Source organism: Echinops telfairi, unplaced genomic scaffold, assembly GCF_000313985.2.
Source record: "Echinops telfairi isolate 266 unplaced genomic scaffold, ASM31398v2 ScPeMD7_655;HRSCAF=1070, whole genome shotgun sequence".
Lineage (NCBI taxonomy): Eukaryota > Metazoa > Chordata > Mammalia > Afrosoricida > Tenrecidae > Echinops > Echinops telfairi.
The window spans coordinates 22,631,376-22,646,700 of record NW_022104553.1 but is presented as its reverse complement, the minus strand read 5'-3'; the positions used below and the strand labels follow the sequence as shown (position 1 = coordinate 22,646,700).

Below are 15,325 nucleotides of genomic sequence, written 5' to 3'. Positions count from 1 at the left end.
TACCAAGCACGATGTCCTTCTCCAGGGTAGGGCCCCTCCGGCCAGTGTATCTAAAGTACGGTACATTCGGCTAAGCCTCTCAACATCCTTGCTTCTCAGTCCGGAAGCTGGGCTGCAGCAGGATCAGCCTGGGTGGACAGGTTTCAGACTGAGACAGACTAGGTAGAAAGGCCTGGCCACCCGTGAAAACCTGAAGCGTCGCAAAAAAGAATACTGTCTGACTTAATAGATGGCACAAGAGCCACAAGGATCAGCCTGGAACGTGCTGGTGAATGTCAGCGCCCAACATGAAGGCAGGAGCCACGGTGGTACAGTGGGTGATGCTTTGGGCTGCTAACCAGAAGTTCAGCAGTTCGAACCCGGCAGCTGCTCCACCTGGGAAAGATGAGGCTGTCTGTTCCCAAAAAGATCTCCAGTCCCTGAAATCCACAGGGGTCAGTTCAGCATTGAAATTGGATGGCAGGGAGTTTCAACAGCCACAGATGTTTTCTGACACCCGCCGCCACTGCCTTCTGAATCAAACCAACACAAACTCCCTGCCACCAACTTGATTCCACCAACTTGATTCCAACTCTCCAAGACCCTGGAAGATTTTGAGGCTGTCAATGTCCACGGAAGCAGATCAAACAGAAAGCACCCAAACTCACTACCACTGACTCGGGCCCTCCAGGACAGGGTAGAACTGCCCCTCTGGGTTTCTGAGACGGTGATTATGTTTGAGAGTAGAAAGCCTCATCTCTCTCCTGTGGCACAGCTGCTGGTTAATTCATACTGCGGACCTTGGGATTAGCAGCTCCACACACAACTACTGTGTCAACAGGGCTTCTATGGGAACAGACAGCCTCATCTTTCTCCCTGGGAGTAGTTGGTGGGTTTGAACTTTAGGCCTTGCAATGAGCAGCCAAACTTGTCACCATCTTCTAAACAAACTGCCATCTATCAAGCCCTTGCCGAGGAACACATCCCCAAGGGGCCTGCCCTGGGCCTCAGTTTCCTCTTCTGTACTACGGAGTTAAACCATCGAATGAGAGAGAATGGGGAACAGCAGGCCAAACACCAAGTAAACCTTAAAAACCTGCAAGCAGGGAAACCTTTACCTGTTAATCGCAGCGGCTGAGATTGCTAGCAGCTGTGCAGGAAGCATCGGACTGTGAACCGTGAGGTTAGTGGTTCAAACCCACCTGCCAGTTCCTCGGGGGTACGATGAGGCTGTCTATTCCCGTCAAGATTAACAGCCTCAGAAAACCCCCGGAGGACCGCTTGGGGTCCAAATCAATATGACAGCAGGGGGTGAGTGACCAGTCACGTCGTACCTTGTTGCTGAAAGTCGAGGCAGACAGGAAACCAGTCCCCAAAACTTGCCATTGAGGCATTCTACTTCCGGTGACCTCCCCATGTGTTACAGTAGAACTAGGCTCTGGAGGGTCCCCTAGGCTGTCTCCAGGTCTTTCTTCCTGGTCTACCTATCTGGAAGCTCTGTCAAAACCAGTCCACCGTGGTTAGCTGTCATGTGTAGACCTTGTGAACCGCCCGTGCACGCAGTAGGGTGCTCAGTACATGCCTCTTCACGCCCGGCCTCCCCTGGAGGTCTCTTAAACCTGGGCCGTCATAGGAGATGGGGGGTGACTCTGGATGCGTCCCTTCCCCTGCCTGAGCCTCAGCTTGTCCGGGTGCAGAGTGAGAAGAAGGGAGCCCAGGTGGCAAAGGAGTTATGTGCTCCGCCGCCGATCGAAAGGTCGGCAGTTTGAGCCCACCCTGCGGCCCCAAGGGAGAAAGACCTGTCCACCTGCCTCTCTAGAGAGTTCCAGCGTTCGAAACCCCATGGGGGCAGTTCCACCCCAGCCTATTACAGGGTCGCCAGTGAGTCGGCATCCACTCAACAGCAATGGCTATTGTTACGAATTAAATTGTGTCCCTGCCCCCCACCCCCAAGGAAATTATGTGCTGTGCATCTCTGTGCCCATGATGACAGAGCCCTGGTGGGGCAGTGGTTACACATCGGGCTACCAACTGCAAGGACCGCGGTTGGGAACCACCAGACGCTCTGCAGAAGAAAGGAGAGGCTGCCTGCTCCCGAGAAGTGTTACCGTCTTTGGAAACCCAAAGGGGCAGTTTGATCCTGCCCTAGAGGGGTGCTATGAGTCAGAATTGATTTGATGGCAATGAGAGAGAGAGAGAGGGTGTTCTACTCTCTTAGAGAGTCACAGTCTTGGAAGAGGGCCAGGGCAGTCCGACCCTATCCTATTGGGTCGCTCTGAGTTGGAATAGATTCCATGGCAGCGGGCTTGGCTTTGGTTTGGTAGCGCTTCAGATTCGAGGGTGGAGAGAGAGTGAGACAGAGAGAGAGGTGGCTTTCTACTCCCGTAAAGAGTGACGAACCCACAGGGGCAGTTCTGAAGGTGGGCGGTTTAAGGTCACCTTGAGGTGTCTCTGAAGACAGCCCTGGCCATCTATTCCTGGAAAATCAGGCCCTGAGACCCCCACGTGCTTGGGGCCACTCTCACACACAGACGGCCTCCGTGAGTGGTCGGGCCACTGGCATGGGAAGGCCAGTGCTCTGCTGGTCTCCAGGGGGGTGGGTATGGATAGGAGGTGCCCTTACTTATGCCGGGTGCCAGTGCCCTCACCCTCTGGGAGGTCAGAGGGCCAAGGCCGCCCCTCTGATTGTGACCTGCGGCCTCCTCCCCTCCCCCCAGCAGCTGGTGGGAACCCCCAGAAGACTTCTGTGAGGTCACCGCATTCTGTCTCAGAGTCTCCTTGGGGTGCAAAGGCTGGCTCTTCTTCAACTCAGGGGACGCCCCTCCGGGAGCCGCACCCCAACAGAACTCCTGAGAGGACCGCCGCCCCAGCACCGGTCCCAGGAAGCCCCAGCGAGCGAGGGACCAGAGTTCTCACGGGCATACCCAGAGCCATTCAGCTGTCCAGGGAAGGCCCGGGAAGGCCCAGGCCTGGCTCGGGCATCATCAGCGCGGCCAGGCCGTCATGGTCCTCCGCTGGCTGTTGCTGACCGCGCTGGCGCTGTCCCTGTCCCCGGCCACCAGGGGCATCAAGGACTGCTTCTTCTGTGAGCTGACAGACTCCAAGCAGTGCCCCAGCACGCGCATGAGCTGTGCGGAAGAGGAAGACTGCTTCACGGGCTACGGGCTGGCCCCCGGCCTGGGCCCCATCACCAACAAGGGCTGCCTGCGCTCCATCAACTGTGGCCACGAGCAGCCCGTCAACTACAAGGGCGTCACCTACAGCCTGGTCACCTCCTGCTGCCAGGGGGACCTCTGTAACCTGGCCCCGCCCACCACCGGCACCCGGGCCGCGGGGGCCACGGCCGGCCTGGCCCTGGGCTTGGGGTTGCTGCTCCACTAGTTGAAGTGACCGTCGGGGAGGCGGGGCCTGGTCTGCCCTGCCCTCCACGGTTCCCCACACTCCCTGCCTCTGTCCTCTCCTACCCCCCTACCCGCAGTCTCCCTCATTAAATGGCCTGCAGGCTCTGGACCCCCATGGTGCCAGACTTGGTCCCTTCCTGGGCAGCCCCACCCGGGAGAAGACCCCTGAGGCCTGGCAGGCTGGTGGGGGTGCCCTGTGGGTGGGTAGGTGCGTGCGATGATAATTCCTCGGCCCTACAATGCATGCATCTCTTTTTGCGTTTGAAGCAGATGCCGCTCAATCTTGGTGCTCAGCCCCTCCACCCACCACCCACCCACCCCCACGCACAAACCAAATTCACTGTCATTTAAGCGGATGGCAACTCTCAGCGACCCTGCAGCCCAAAGTAGAACTGGCTCGGGTTGGGAGGGGGGGTCCGAGACTGTAACTCCCTATGGGAGGGAGTCGAGAGCCCTGTCTTTCCCAGTCTTTCGCCTGCAGAACGGCTGATGGTGTCAAATTGCTGAGCTAGGATTAGCAGCTCAACCCACAGGACCCAAGACACCCCCACGAAGGAGGGAATGTCGATCCACGGAGATCCTGTTACCGGCAGAGGTTGGGCGGGCCAGTCTCCCTGTTGATGTTAAATGCCTTCCAGTGGGTGCTGACCCAGCAACACCCCACCTGGCCTCAATGCCAGGGGCGCTGGCCTAGCAGGTTGCCGTACTAACCACCAGGTCAGCAGTTTGGAGCTACCAGCCGCTCCCAAGAAGAAAGGTGCACGTACCTATTGCTGTAGAGGGACAGTCTGGGGAAGCCACAGGGCCTCTCTGAATCAGAACCAGTTGTACGGTCGTGAAGTCTTTAGGGTGTTTTGGTTTTTTTTTGAGGGGCGAGGGCAGTGGTGTTTTTTGTTTTCACGTCTAATCTGCAAAGCGGTACCCTAGTGCAATAGTGGTGAAAGACAGCGTTTTCTACTCCCACGCGGTGTCACAGTCGGGGACACCCACAGGGGCAGCTCTACCCTGTCCTGTCAGGTGACTCTGAGCTGGAGTCCACTGGTTGATGGGGAGGTCGGGAGGTGAGTTGATTGGTTTTTTTTTCATGCCTCCTCTGGGAAGTGGGGCAGAAAGACGAGGCTGTCTGACGCTCCCACGGAGATCGACAGCCTCCGGGAAACTCCCAGGGGGGCGGTTCTACCCTGTCCTCTAGATGGGGTCACTGTGAACCGGATTCCCCTGGACGCCAGCGAGGGTTCAGGAGCCTCTACCGACCCTGTCGATTCTCCCTTCCAAAGCCAGGTCCCCTCCAGGGTGGCGGTGAGCCGTGTGAGTGCCCCTCTCTCCCCAACCCTGAACTTGCTGGTAGACAAGCAAATCCTCCAGCTCCAATCGCCAGCACCCCAAGCCCCTTACACACACTGCAACTATCGTATGGACACTCCGGGTGAGTGACGACGTGGAGATGGGATGTCAGGGAGGTGAGGCTCCCTTGAGATCAGGAAGCAGCGCCCCGATCCTGTTTCTGCCTCCGGAAGGGACCTCCCGTCTCCAGGCGAGGAAGGCCATGTGTTTTCTAAACCCACTTTCCAGATGAGGAAGCGGAGGCCCTCGGGAAACGGGATGCTCAGGGCAAACCGGCACGTGGAGGCGGGGCTTGGAGGCAGGATGTTGGCAGAGGGAATGGTGGGAGGGCATCGTACCTGTAGGAGCCTGTGATGACCCTGACACTGTCCAGGAGCACAAACTTCTCTCGCATGTGGCCGCTCACCTGCCGCCTCCTGCGGCTCTGGAAACTGCAGCCCTGCCCGACGCGGACGTCCAGGTTCTAGACGGGGGTGGGGGTGGGTGGCATGTCCTTGCTCAGGTCCACCTCTTAGGGTCCCCCCACTCAGGGCCAAGAGCTCCAGGGTCATCCCTCCGGCCGCTGCTCCCAGATGGGTGGTGGCCTGCGGATCCAGTATAGAACCCTTGCCAACTTCCGCAGCGTCCCGGCAAACAGGCCTCAGGGGACAACTGCTGGGGGTAACCCCAACTTTGTGGCCCCCCGGGCACGCCATCAAAAGTCCACCCCACTTCCCCCGGTGCAGTGCCTTGGGCATCTGATTTTGGGGACCCCCTCTTAGTTGGCAGCCTAAGACCCTATGGAAGGTGCCCTTGTCCCCCACTGCCCCTGCCCAGCCCCAGGAGAAGGGATGCTGGCTGGCCCCTACCTCTGTGGCCCAGGGGTTCACTCTCAGCTGCCGGGCCAGAGCCAGGAAGGCGGGCAGCTGCTGGCCGTCCAGTAGCAGGTAGACAGGGACCCAGCGGCGTGTGGCGGCGTCCACCAGGTCCCAAAGCAGGTCTGGGTCGGTGAATACATCCATGACGACGGCCACCAGCTAGGGGCAGGAAGGGATGTGAGGAGCCTGACTTTGGGTGGGCGCAGGGGCCTCAGGGAGGGGGTGAGATGCACTGGGTGCTGAGAGTCTGAAGGCCTGGCCCAAGACAGCCAGGCGTCTCTTCTGAGGCGCTCTGCTGGGTTATCAGTCCAGCCGGCAACGCGGTCATCAGGAACTATGTTCCTGGACACCCAGCGTTCACCGCTGGACGTCAGTAACACCTGGCCCGTGTGTTACAACAGCAACTCCGTCAAGCCTCCATCAGCATGGCAGCGGCTCCAGGGGCCTGTGCCTGATTCCCCGCCCCCATGGTGGTGGGTCGGCCCCTCTGGGTGCTGGGGTGGGGAGGGCAGTCCTGTGCAAGCCAGCAGGGGGAGGCCTGGAGCTCACGCAGTGGTGGCTCCTGTAAGTCCTGTTGGACGAGGCCCCCGGGGCCTTGCAAACGGGTTCACCCAAAGGAGTCCGGCCAGAGGACCTCGGAAGAAAGGCCTGGTGACCTGCTTCTGTAAAACCAGCTGCAGAAAACCCTGTTGTGGGGCAGAGCTGGACACACACACACACACACACACACACACACGCACTGGGAGTCCACTCGGGATTGGTGGTAGCTGGCTGGCTGACCCCTGACTCAAATCACCCAACAGCCTGGGTTCCCATCACGGGGACAGTAAGTTACAGGAGAGATTTACAGGCCTTTTTCCCCATTTCTTTAATGGACATACAGCTAGCCACTCCCTCACTCTCACTCCTCGGCAGTTCACGCTGACTCAGAGGGACCCTATAGGACAGAGAAGAACTGTCCCCGTGGGTTTCTTTCTTTTTTTCCTTTTAAAAATCATGTTATTGGAGGCTCGTACAACTCTTATCACCATCCATCCATCCATCTCACCATCCATCCATCCATCGTGTCAAGCACATGGTACATTTGTTGCCATCATCATTCTCAAAACATTTTCTTTCTACTTGAGCCCTTGGCATCAGCTCAATTTTCCCTTCCCTCCCTCTTCACCCCCTCCCTTAGGAACCCTTGATAATTTATACGTTATTATTATTTTGTCCTGTCTTACACTGTCCAATGTCTCCCTTCACCCACTTTACTGTTGTCTGTCCCCCAGGGAGGGGGTTATATATAGATCCTTGTGATCAGTTCCCCCTTTCTTCCCCCACCTTCCCTCCACCCTCCTGGGATCGCTACTCTCATGATGGGTCCTGAGGGGTTCATCCGTCCTGGATTCCCTGTGTTTCCAGCTCGGATCTGTACCCGTGGACGTGCTCTGGTCCGGTGGGTTTCTTTCTGGGAGTAGAAAGCCTCATCTTTCTCCTGGGGAGCGGCTCGTGGTTTGGAAAGCTGACCCTGAGGTTAGTAGCCTAACTGTCACCCCCAAAGCCACCGGGATTCCCAGCAACCCCATAGGACTGGGTGGAACGGCCCCATGTGGGCTTCTGAAGCTGTCAAGCTTCAGGAGAGCAGGCAGCCTTATCTTTGTCTTTGGAAACCGCTGACCTTGTGGTGAGCAGCCTCACTGGGTCACCTTGATGCCTGGAGGGCAGGAGCCTGGGGAGGGAGGGGGCAAGGGGGAGGCTCCAGTTCCAGAGAGCGTGGACCCACCTTACTGGCAGCCTGGAGTTCCCGGCGCACCACCTCCTTGAGCGATGGGTGGCCCTCAGCAGGTGGCTGGGTGTACAGCTGGGCCCGGGTGATGCCCTTCCAGGCTGGGTCCTCTGGCCAGCCCAGTCGCAGCACGGGTGCTGGCTCCTCTGACTGGCCAGGCCAGTAGGTCAGGCTGTCACTGGCCAGCCCATTGGTAAGAGCGGCTCCCTCAGCGGCCCCGCTAGGCTCGGGCACGGCTGTTGTCCAGTCCTCAGCCGACGCTGCCAGGACCCGGACCTCGTCGGCGCTCAGGAAGGGCCGCAGCCTCTCTTGGAGCACGCAGTTCTCGAACGCTTCCGCGCCCTCGCTCAGCAGGGTCTCCAGGGCCAGCCGCTGGCCCTCCGTGTACAGATAGCCAGGGCTGGCCTCTGTCAAAGGCAGCTCCCCAGGCCCGGAGTCCAAGTCGTCCAGCGCAGCCAGCTGGGAGGCCGCCATCGTGGTCTGCTGAGTGGAGGCTGGGTCCTTAAGGGCTTGGCAGGGAGTGACTGACCATTTGGGCGGGGGGCTGGGGGGGGGGGTAAGGGGGCCTCTCTGAAGGGCAGATGCTAGGTGGCCATACGGTGGTCCTGTCCAAGTCCCAATGGCTCCCTGATCACTGTACCCTCCTCCCCCCCAAACGTCTCAGGTCACTACTATAGGGTAACGGGCTGGCCCTCCTGCCACCTGCCCCCGATGTCTGGACGGTTCCACAGCAGGTCCTCCCCGTTGTTCAGGCTGGTCACCTGGTTTCAAGTCCAATGGTGCCACCTGTCAGCCCGACCCCTGGTTCTCAGCTGAAGGCCCGGCTATCTGATCCTCCTCCACCTCCAACTGTCAACTAAGGAAAGGAAGGGCTGCTTGCTGCTGGCTGACACCTCTCGGGCCACCTCATCCGTCAGATTGCTTGAGTGACAATCCTGGTGTCTGTTGTGCTGTCTGCCAGGAGTCTAGCTGCCTGACCACTTCATCAGTGCATCCCGTTAAAGGCTGAGCCCTGCTGTCGTTGGATGCCTTTGCTCAGCCCTGGGGCCTGCACCCTGCCCTGCTGTTGATCAGGGGCCCCCACTGCCCCCCAAGTCCCCTTGGGATGCCCCAGGACTATTACAGATCCGGCCTGTGACCTCCACGGGCCATTCAGCTGGGAGGGAGAACCTGCCAGTCACTGGGGACAAGCTGACCCCACCCAGGTAGGAACCTGCCTGAAGCCCAGGATCTCCTGCCCGCTGACCATCCAACTGGTCTACAGCCTGTCTTTCACACACAGCCCCTTCCCTCAGGCCTCAGCCCTGCAGTGAGGCAAATCACCAGTAGCCCTCCCTTCTTACCCACCCAGCCCCAGGCACCCATCTGTGTGCTCACGGAATTCAGGGACCTTAGCCTCCTCAGTGTCCTGTCTTCTCTGGCCTCTCCTGAGGCCCGGCAGCCCAGCCCTTTGTGTACACGGAAGGGGTAGTTCCAGCAACAGCCTCAGGGTCCCAACCGCAGCACCACAGGCGGATGCTCCCTCATGCGGTCTCTGGCCTCAGGCTGGCTTCCTGGTCCCTGGAGCACACCTCACCTGTTCCCAAGGCCCCTCCCCCCAGCCCCGCCCCAAGGGCACTAACTTCCTTGTCCACCCCCCAGTGCCAAGCCAGGGCGCACTGGCTCTTTAAGATGGTTGGGCGGGGCCAAACCGGAGAGAAAGCAGGTATGGATGCAGTTGGTTGTCCAGAGAGGACAGGTTGTCAGAGTGGCCACCAGGGGTGCCACTGGAGGCACCCAAGACCAAACTGTCCAGCCCCACAACACAGGCATCCCACAGCCCCCAGGATCAACCCCGCCCCCAGGAACACAAGACACGTATGCAGTGAACATCCAAATGTTTTAATAACAGAACGGGATCTGGGGTTAGTTTTTGTAGCCTCGGCTGGCACGTCGGCCTCTGGCTCTCTCGAACTTCCGGCCCTTGGAGCGAACATAGGGTCTGCGGGGAGAAGTGGTGGGGTGAGTCAGTCAAGATGCCAGGAGCCCTGGTGGCCCAGTAGGTCCCTCACTGAGCCAGGCCAGGGGTTATAACTCACCAGGGAGTTGGAGGGTGAAACTGACAGCCAGCCTCAGAGCACATACAGCCAGAGACCCCCTCCACAGGGGGTCCATAGGGCCAGTATTGATTCAGCACCCACTCAATGGGTTTGGGTTGCTTTTTGGGAGTCAAGGATGCAGCGTGGCCTCTAAGGACCAGAGGCTCATGGCTCAATGGTAGGTGGCCCAGCCTTCCCAGGCAGCTTAGCACCTTGTGCTGTTTGACACCCAATGGCAAAGACAGGGCTTTAACAGTTGTGGAAACTCACAGGCACAGTCCCACCCTGTCCTACAGGGGATACCAGTGCCTGGTCTCAATGGCGGGTCAGTGGGAGCAGATCCTGGTGGCACTTACTTGGTGTGACTGTGGGGTGTCCCTGGTGCCTTGCCGAAATGCCTGTACACCTCGCGGCCCTTGCGTGGACCTGGAAAGGAGGGGGGACAGATATACAGAGCTGGCCCTGAGCTCCATGGAGTGCATCTTCAGGACACCACATGGGCTGCTAGGTTCCACTCACCAGACAGCAGGACAGTGCCACAGCCCTTGGGGGAGTCCAGGGCTAGCTGGTCAAAGGTGAGGATCTTGCCGCCAGCCTTGAGGATGCGGCTCCGGGCCCGGCTGCTCACTCGTAGGGCGCACACCTAACCCAGGAGACAGGTGTGGTGAGGGGCCACCGTGTGCCATGTCCTAGGGAGCTGCTGGCACTTGCTACCCCTGGTAGGTTGCTCAATAACTAACATGGTCCATGGCCACCAAGGACCCCTCTCACCCCTTAAATGTTGGGCCCACTGTATCACCTCGCCAACATCAGTATGTGCACACAAACAGCCAGGGCGTCGTCAGGAACCAACACGACGGCAGAGACCTGGATGTGAGCCGAGGTCACCTGGCTTGATAGCAAGGCCCAGTGACTGATGCTGCCCCTCCCCGGGAGATCCCAGAGTCTGGGTCACCAGGGATCAGACTACAATGCCACCCAGCAGAGCCCTGCCCCGTTCACCTTCAGCTTGGGCACCTCTTGCACCCGCACATCATCCGTTATGGTCCCCACAACCACGGCTGTCTTGTTTTCTCGGCCAGGAAGCTTCATCTTCCGGATCTGGGGGTAGGGGGTGGACAGCAAAGATGCACTGGATAAAAAGATGAGCCCCCTTCTGGGATTCAAAGCTCCCCCCCCCCCCCCCCCCCCCACACACACACACAGGCTGAGCCTACCAACAGCACCTTTCTGAGACACTCGAGGGGGCTTCAAGAAACCTGGGCAAAGTCCCCGCCAGGGTCTACCGCAGCTTTCCCAGGAAAGGAAAACTGTTTTTGGTATGTCCTTTTCCCTGAGCATCACTAAAAGAATATGAAAGACAGCCCCCCTCCCCGGAGAGCACCCACCATGCAGGTTCAGTAGCCCTTGGGCTGCCAGTTCCCTCCCTCTCATCCTCCAAGCCTGAAGGGCATGGCCCTCGGCCCCCTCACCATCCGAGAGAGCGACAGGGGCGGCCGGTTGGTGCGGCTCATGAACAGTCTCTTCAGCACAACCTGGTTGAAGGTAGAGTTGGTCCTCCGGGCCAGAAACCTGTATAGCTAGGGGGAAGGGGAAAGGCATGAGAATCTGGGTGAGAAGCCTCCCCGCTTCCCCAGCCCCGGATCGACTCCCCACAACCCCTTTCCAGCTGTCGGCCCTGGGCTGGCCCAGCCTCACCTTGACCAGGAGGCGCAGGTAGATGTCCTGGCTCTTGGGTTCCTTGCGACGAACCTTTCGGTCCTTGTTGTGGCGGATGTCAACTCCCTGGAGGGGGCGGGGGACACCGGACAACCATGGGCCCCACTCTGGATCACCAAGAGCCAACTGGGGGCCCCGTGACCGCCGAAAGGGGACCCAAATCTATACACAGCAAATCACCTCCACCCTGAACACAGGGGCTTTGCTGCCTCCGTGGAAATGAACTGTTTTACTTCAGCGCCTGGAAACTGGCATCAATGCCAAATGCTTTAAGAACCAAAAAAATAAAAACAAACCAAACTCAATGTGACTGCGTCCAATCCGACTCCCACAGTGACCCTTGATGGCAGGGTAGTACTAACTCTGTAGGTTTCTGAGGCTAAAAAATTTGCCACGGGCGGAGAAAGCCCTGAGGAATGGCTGGTGGTTTCCAACTGTAGTTAGCAGCCTAACGTGTAACCCACAGGGCAAACGCCCCTCTATTAGGATTACCGTCCCTACAGCACCTCCTTGAATCGGAAGGTTCTACGAGGGAGCTTCTGTAACCTCACTACTCCCAAGTGAGTGCTGAGGAAACGACAGGATGCCATGACACCCACCGCCTTTTCTGAGGCGACACCTTTAAGGTCACGTTGACAATCGGAAGGGGCGGCTCTAAGTGGGGCACAGGCCCGGAGAGCAGGGTTCCTCCGACCAGAGGGGCTAAGGAGCTAAGAACTCGACGGGGTTCCCAGAACCCGAGAACTCGGCCCTCGAACTCCCCTCTGAAAACTGACAGATGGGTCGGAGCAGTTGCGGGGTCACCTGCTCTGCCGCCTCGAGCCCGGGCCCCTGACTCTACTACTTAAGCTCGCGGTTTGATTAGCTGGGCATGGCGGCGTGAATGAACCGGTTGCGAGAGGGGCCAGAGTCGGACGTGAGCCTGACCAATTCCGGGTTCCCGGACCCCCGAGGTGGCCTCCCTCGCCACAGGAATTGCCGCCTTTGGTCACTGCTGGCACCCCTTCCCTTCTCCGGAAGGCCCCCAACCCGCGATCACAGCAGATGGCGACGGATGGCCAAGCCTCGAACACCGCCAGACGCGCTCACCATGATGGCGCCTCCTGCTCAGCCAGGTCCGGAAAGAGGGAACGGCTGCGGCGTGGGCGGGGAAAGCATCCGGCGAGCGGCGCTTGGGTGACGTCACGAGTGCGACGCTCTACCACTCACCTCCAGCCTCTTTGTGGTGTGTGCGACGATGGCTAAATGGGCGAGTGCGGAATAGGACGGAAGAACTACCAAAGAGAAGGGAGCGCGACGTCTGGGAAGGAAGGGCAAGCACGTCGGCGGCCTTTCTGGCCCGCACCAGGCCCTGTTCTCTATTCCCTTCTGGAAGGAAAGGCTTGGGGAGCCAGAGAGATGGTGCGTTGCGCGGTGACGCTCTAGCCCGACGCCGACTACCTCTCACTGGCTTCGGAGGACTCGGCGGACCGAGGGTTGGAGGTGAGGAGGCGGGGCTGGTAAGGATAGTTCCGGCCTGGGAATTCTGGATCCTAAGCTACCGGCGTTCCCAGATTTAGCTTAAGTATGCTTTATCTCGCATTGCGTCTTTATCGCGGCAGCAGGTTAGGAAACCCTACTTGAGGTCGAAGCCGAGATCTTCTTGCTGCAGCGTAGTCTATAGCATCCTTACCTGCCCCACTGCCTTTCCTAGCCCTGGTCACTTGCGAGCTGCTTTTCCCAGCCAGAGAGATCCAACTGGCCGAGAGTGGGTTTGGTGCCGGGGAGATGCACGGTGCGCAGAGGAAGCTCCCTGAGGTCTCAGTTGAGGTGAGGGTAGGGGAGGATGGAGAGTCGTTAAAAAAAAACAGAAAATGGGGGAGCTCTGGAGAGGACAACATCGATTGGGGAGTGTAGGTGGCTAGACCGGAGCATATACACTGGTACAGATAAGAGCTCTGGACACACGGAATCCCAGGCAGATAAACCCCTCAGGGACAGTAATGGGAGTAGCGATACCATGAGGGGAGGGGGAAGATGGGGGGAGAAAGGGGGAACCGACTACAATAATCGACGTATAACATCCCCACCCCACCACCATGAACAACAGAAACGTGGACGAAGGGAGTTGGCGGACAGTGTAAGATAGGAAAATAATAACAGTTGATCATTTTTCAGGGGTCCACGAGGGCGGGAGGGAGAAGAGAGCTAATAATACCAAGGGCTCAAGTAGAAAGAAAATGATTTGAAAATAATCATGGCAACCTATGTACCACTGATGTACGGATTGTAATAAGAGCTGTGAGACCCCCCCCAAAAAAAATGATTGATTTAAGAAATTTTTTTTTAAAGAGCTAATGCCGTCTCTTTGAAGCCCAACTGAAATCCTGGATCCTCGACTTAACTAATTCTGTGACCTTGGCCAAGTCACTTCACCTCTCTGGGCTTGAATTCATTGATAACAGACTTTACGCGTTAACACACTGGGTGATTTCTAGGATCAGGAGTTCATAAACGTGCTTAGGACAATGTATTTATGTATGTAGTAGGTGCTCGAAAAACATTAACTTTAATTCGGTGTGACCAGATGGACTGGCTGGGGCAGTAGCAATGGTACTAACCAGCCCTCTTTCATCCTTCAGGGAAGTTCAGTGCTTGCCAGCCTTTGATGGGTCTGTTCACTGTGGCTCACCTCTGAAGCGCCAAAGACCAGCCCTGGATTAGGGGCCCTGATTCCTTCCTCTCCCTGCCATGCCTCCACCCCCAGGGCCTGGGGACAGGCAGGTGAATGGACTCCTGGAAACAGAGGAAGAGTGGGCTCAGGTAAGGATGAAGCTGAAAGCCAAAATAACAATCCTATGGGACCCTGCACCCAAAGCTCTTAACACCTCAGACTCTCTCCCCATTTCACAGACAGGGCAGCTGAGGCCCAGAGAAGCCCATCTGTGTGAGGGGCTTGGGGCCCCTTAGCTCTGCTTCCTTTTTCTGCTCCTCCTCCTCCTCCGTGGTCCTTTGACTCTGTGACGTAGTCTCCGTCGTTGCGGCTGGGCTTCGTTGGTCAGTGTCTCTTTGGGGGCACATTATCTGGGTGGCACCAACGGTTAGTGTGCTTGAGGACTACTGAAGGCTGGTGGTTGAAGTGCAGCCCGTGGCGCGTCAGAAGAAAGGCCAGGCAATCTACTTCTGAAAGACCACAGCCATTAGCAATGCTACAGAGCACAGGTCTATTTGGACACACAGGTGGGTCATCAGGAGTCGGAATTGACTTGATGGCACCTGGAGAGGGCTTCAAGGAGCCCCACAGGTGTGGTGGGTTACGAGCTGGGCTGCTAACCGTAAAGTAAGGTCAGCCTTCCTAGTCCACCAGTCCTGTGTCGGGAGAAAGGTGAGGTTTCCTGCTCCTGGAAAGATTCACGGCTTGGGAAACCCATAGCAGCAATTCTACCCCCACCGTATGGGGTTGCTATGAGTCAGAATCAACTTGACGGCAATGAATTTGGCAAGACGTTTATCTCTTTCTAGCAAGCTCTGCCCCCTTTCACCTACTGTGCGAGTTTCTTGTAGACTTACCTTGTGCTTGTCAGCCTCACTCTGTGAATCTTCCTGGCCATATGTGTTTGCTCGCCCCCATACCCCCTCAGTCTCAGTGCCTCTCAGCTGCTGGCCCTCCAACATTTCCCCCTCACCCCACAAGCCCCCTTCTCCACCCTAAGCCTCGCTCCCCATCTCTCTACTATGTCTCTGTCTAGACAAGGACTGGTTCATTCACTAGGTAGATGTTTATCTGGGGCTACCTCTGCTCTGGGTTGAGCGCAAGGTATGAATGACCTCGACTCTGCTTTCCATTCCAGAAGTGCCTATCATTTTTCCCCCTGAACTTTCTGGCAATGTCTGTGTGTTATCACTGCCTTTCTCCGAGTCTCTGTAACTCCCGAAAGGCAGCTATCTCGGTCCGTCTCCTTGTCCCTTCTCTGCCTGCTTCTTTGCGTTTCAGCCTCGATGGTTCTCTGGGTTTTATTGTGTGTGTGTGTGTGTGTGTGTGTGTGTGTCTCTCTCTCTCTTTATAGATACAGGGCAGCTCAACTCCGCCCTACAGGGTTGCAATGAGTCGCGTGTGTGTGTCTTTATAGACACAAGGCAGCTCAATTCCGCCCTACAGGGTTGCAATGAGTCGTGTGTGTGTGTGTGTGTGTGTGT

At 57.7% G+C, this 15,325-nt stretch overlaps 4 protein-coding genes across 12 annotated transcripts in view; 2 read left to right on the top strand and 2 right to left on the bottom strand.

Annotated features, from left to right (window-relative positions):
* Window positions 1-2,982: 2,982 nt before the first annotated feature.
* Window positions 2,983-3,360, top strand: SPACA4 (sperm acrosome associated 4). Its single transcript, XM_004710639.1, has one exon. The coding sequence runs from the start codon at window positions 2,983-2,985 to the stop codon at window positions 3,358-3,360; it is 378 nt and encodes a 125-aa protein (XP_004710696.1).
* Window positions 3,361-3,466: 106 nt separating this feature from the next.
* Window positions 3,467-7,826, bottom strand: FAM83E (family with sequence similarity 83 member E). Its single transcript, XM_013006649.1, has 5 exons — window positions 7,350-7,826; window positions 5,573-5,740; window positions 5,063-5,187; window positions 4,946-5,015; window positions 3,467-3,517 (listed from the first exon to the last, which is right to left on the bottom strand). Exons 1-5 carry the CDS (start codon window positions 7,824-7,826, stop codon window positions 3,467-3,469), a joined length of 891 nt encoding a protein of 296 aa, XP_012862103.1.
* Window positions 7,827-9,212: 1,386 nt separating this feature from the next.
* Window positions 9,213-12,334, bottom strand: RPL18 (ribosomal protein L18). Its single transcript, XM_004710414.3, has 7 exons — window positions 12,239-12,334; window positions 11,129-11,215; window positions 10,903-11,010; window positions 10,433-10,531; window positions 9,950-10,073; window positions 9,787-9,856; window positions 9,213-9,333 (listed from the first exon to the last, which is right to left on the bottom strand). The coding sequence occupies exons 1-7, from the start codon at window positions 12,239-12,241 to the stop codon at window positions 9,258-9,260; spliced, it is 567 nt and encodes a 188-aa protein (XP_004710471.1). The 5' UTR covers window positions 12,242-12,334; the 3' UTR covers window positions 9,213-9,257.
* Window positions 12,335-12,547: 213 nt separating this feature from the next.
* SPHK2 (sphingosine kinase 2) overlaps window positions 12,548-15,325 on the top strand; it is a 9,376-nt gene continuing 6,598 nt past the window's right edge. Inside the window, exons 1-3 of one of the 9 annotated variants that reach the window (XM_045292934.1) lie at window positions 12,680-12,753; window positions 12,843-12,958; window positions 13,771-13,951. In XM_045292934.1, the coding sequence (XP_045148869.1) occupies window positions 13,880-13,951 (72 nt within the window). In that variant the 5' untranslated portion in view covers window positions 12,680-12,753; window positions 12,843-12,958; window positions 13,771-13,879. Of the gene's footprint in view, window positions 12,632-12,677; window positions 12,959-13,770; window positions 13,952-15,325 lie in introns of those variants that run through there. The other 8 variants (XM_045292935.1, XM_045292938.1, XM_045292936.1 and 5 more) reach the window with 8 other exon arrangements.

Coding starts and splice junctions, on each gene's coding strand:
- SPACA4 (XM_004710639.1), top strand. CDS start 2,983: ATGGTCCTCCGCTGGCTGTTGCTGACCGCGCTGGCGCTGTCCCTGTCC.
- FAM83E (XM_013006649.1), bottom strand. CDS start 7,826: ATGGCGGCCTCCCAGCTGGCTGCGCTGGACGACTTGGACTCCGGGCCT. Junction 5,188..5,572: donor TGAACCCCTGGGCCACAGAG/GTAGGGGCCAGC, acceptor ACCCCCGTCTAG/AACCTGGACGTCCGCGTCGG. Junction 3,518..4,945: donor TCCGCTTCCTCATCTGGAAA/GTGGGTTTAGAA, acceptor GGGGCTGCCCAG/GAAGGGACCAAGTCTGGCAC.
- RPL18 (XM_004710414.3), bottom strand. Junction 10,532..10,902: donor CCCTGTCGCTCTCTCGGATG/GTGAGGGGGCCG, acceptor CCCTACCCCCAG/ATCCGGAAGATGAAGCTTCC. Junction 10,074..10,432: donor AAGAGGTGCCCAAGCTGAAG/GTGAACGGGGCA, acceptor CTCCTGGGTTAG/GTGTGCGCCCTACGAGTGAG.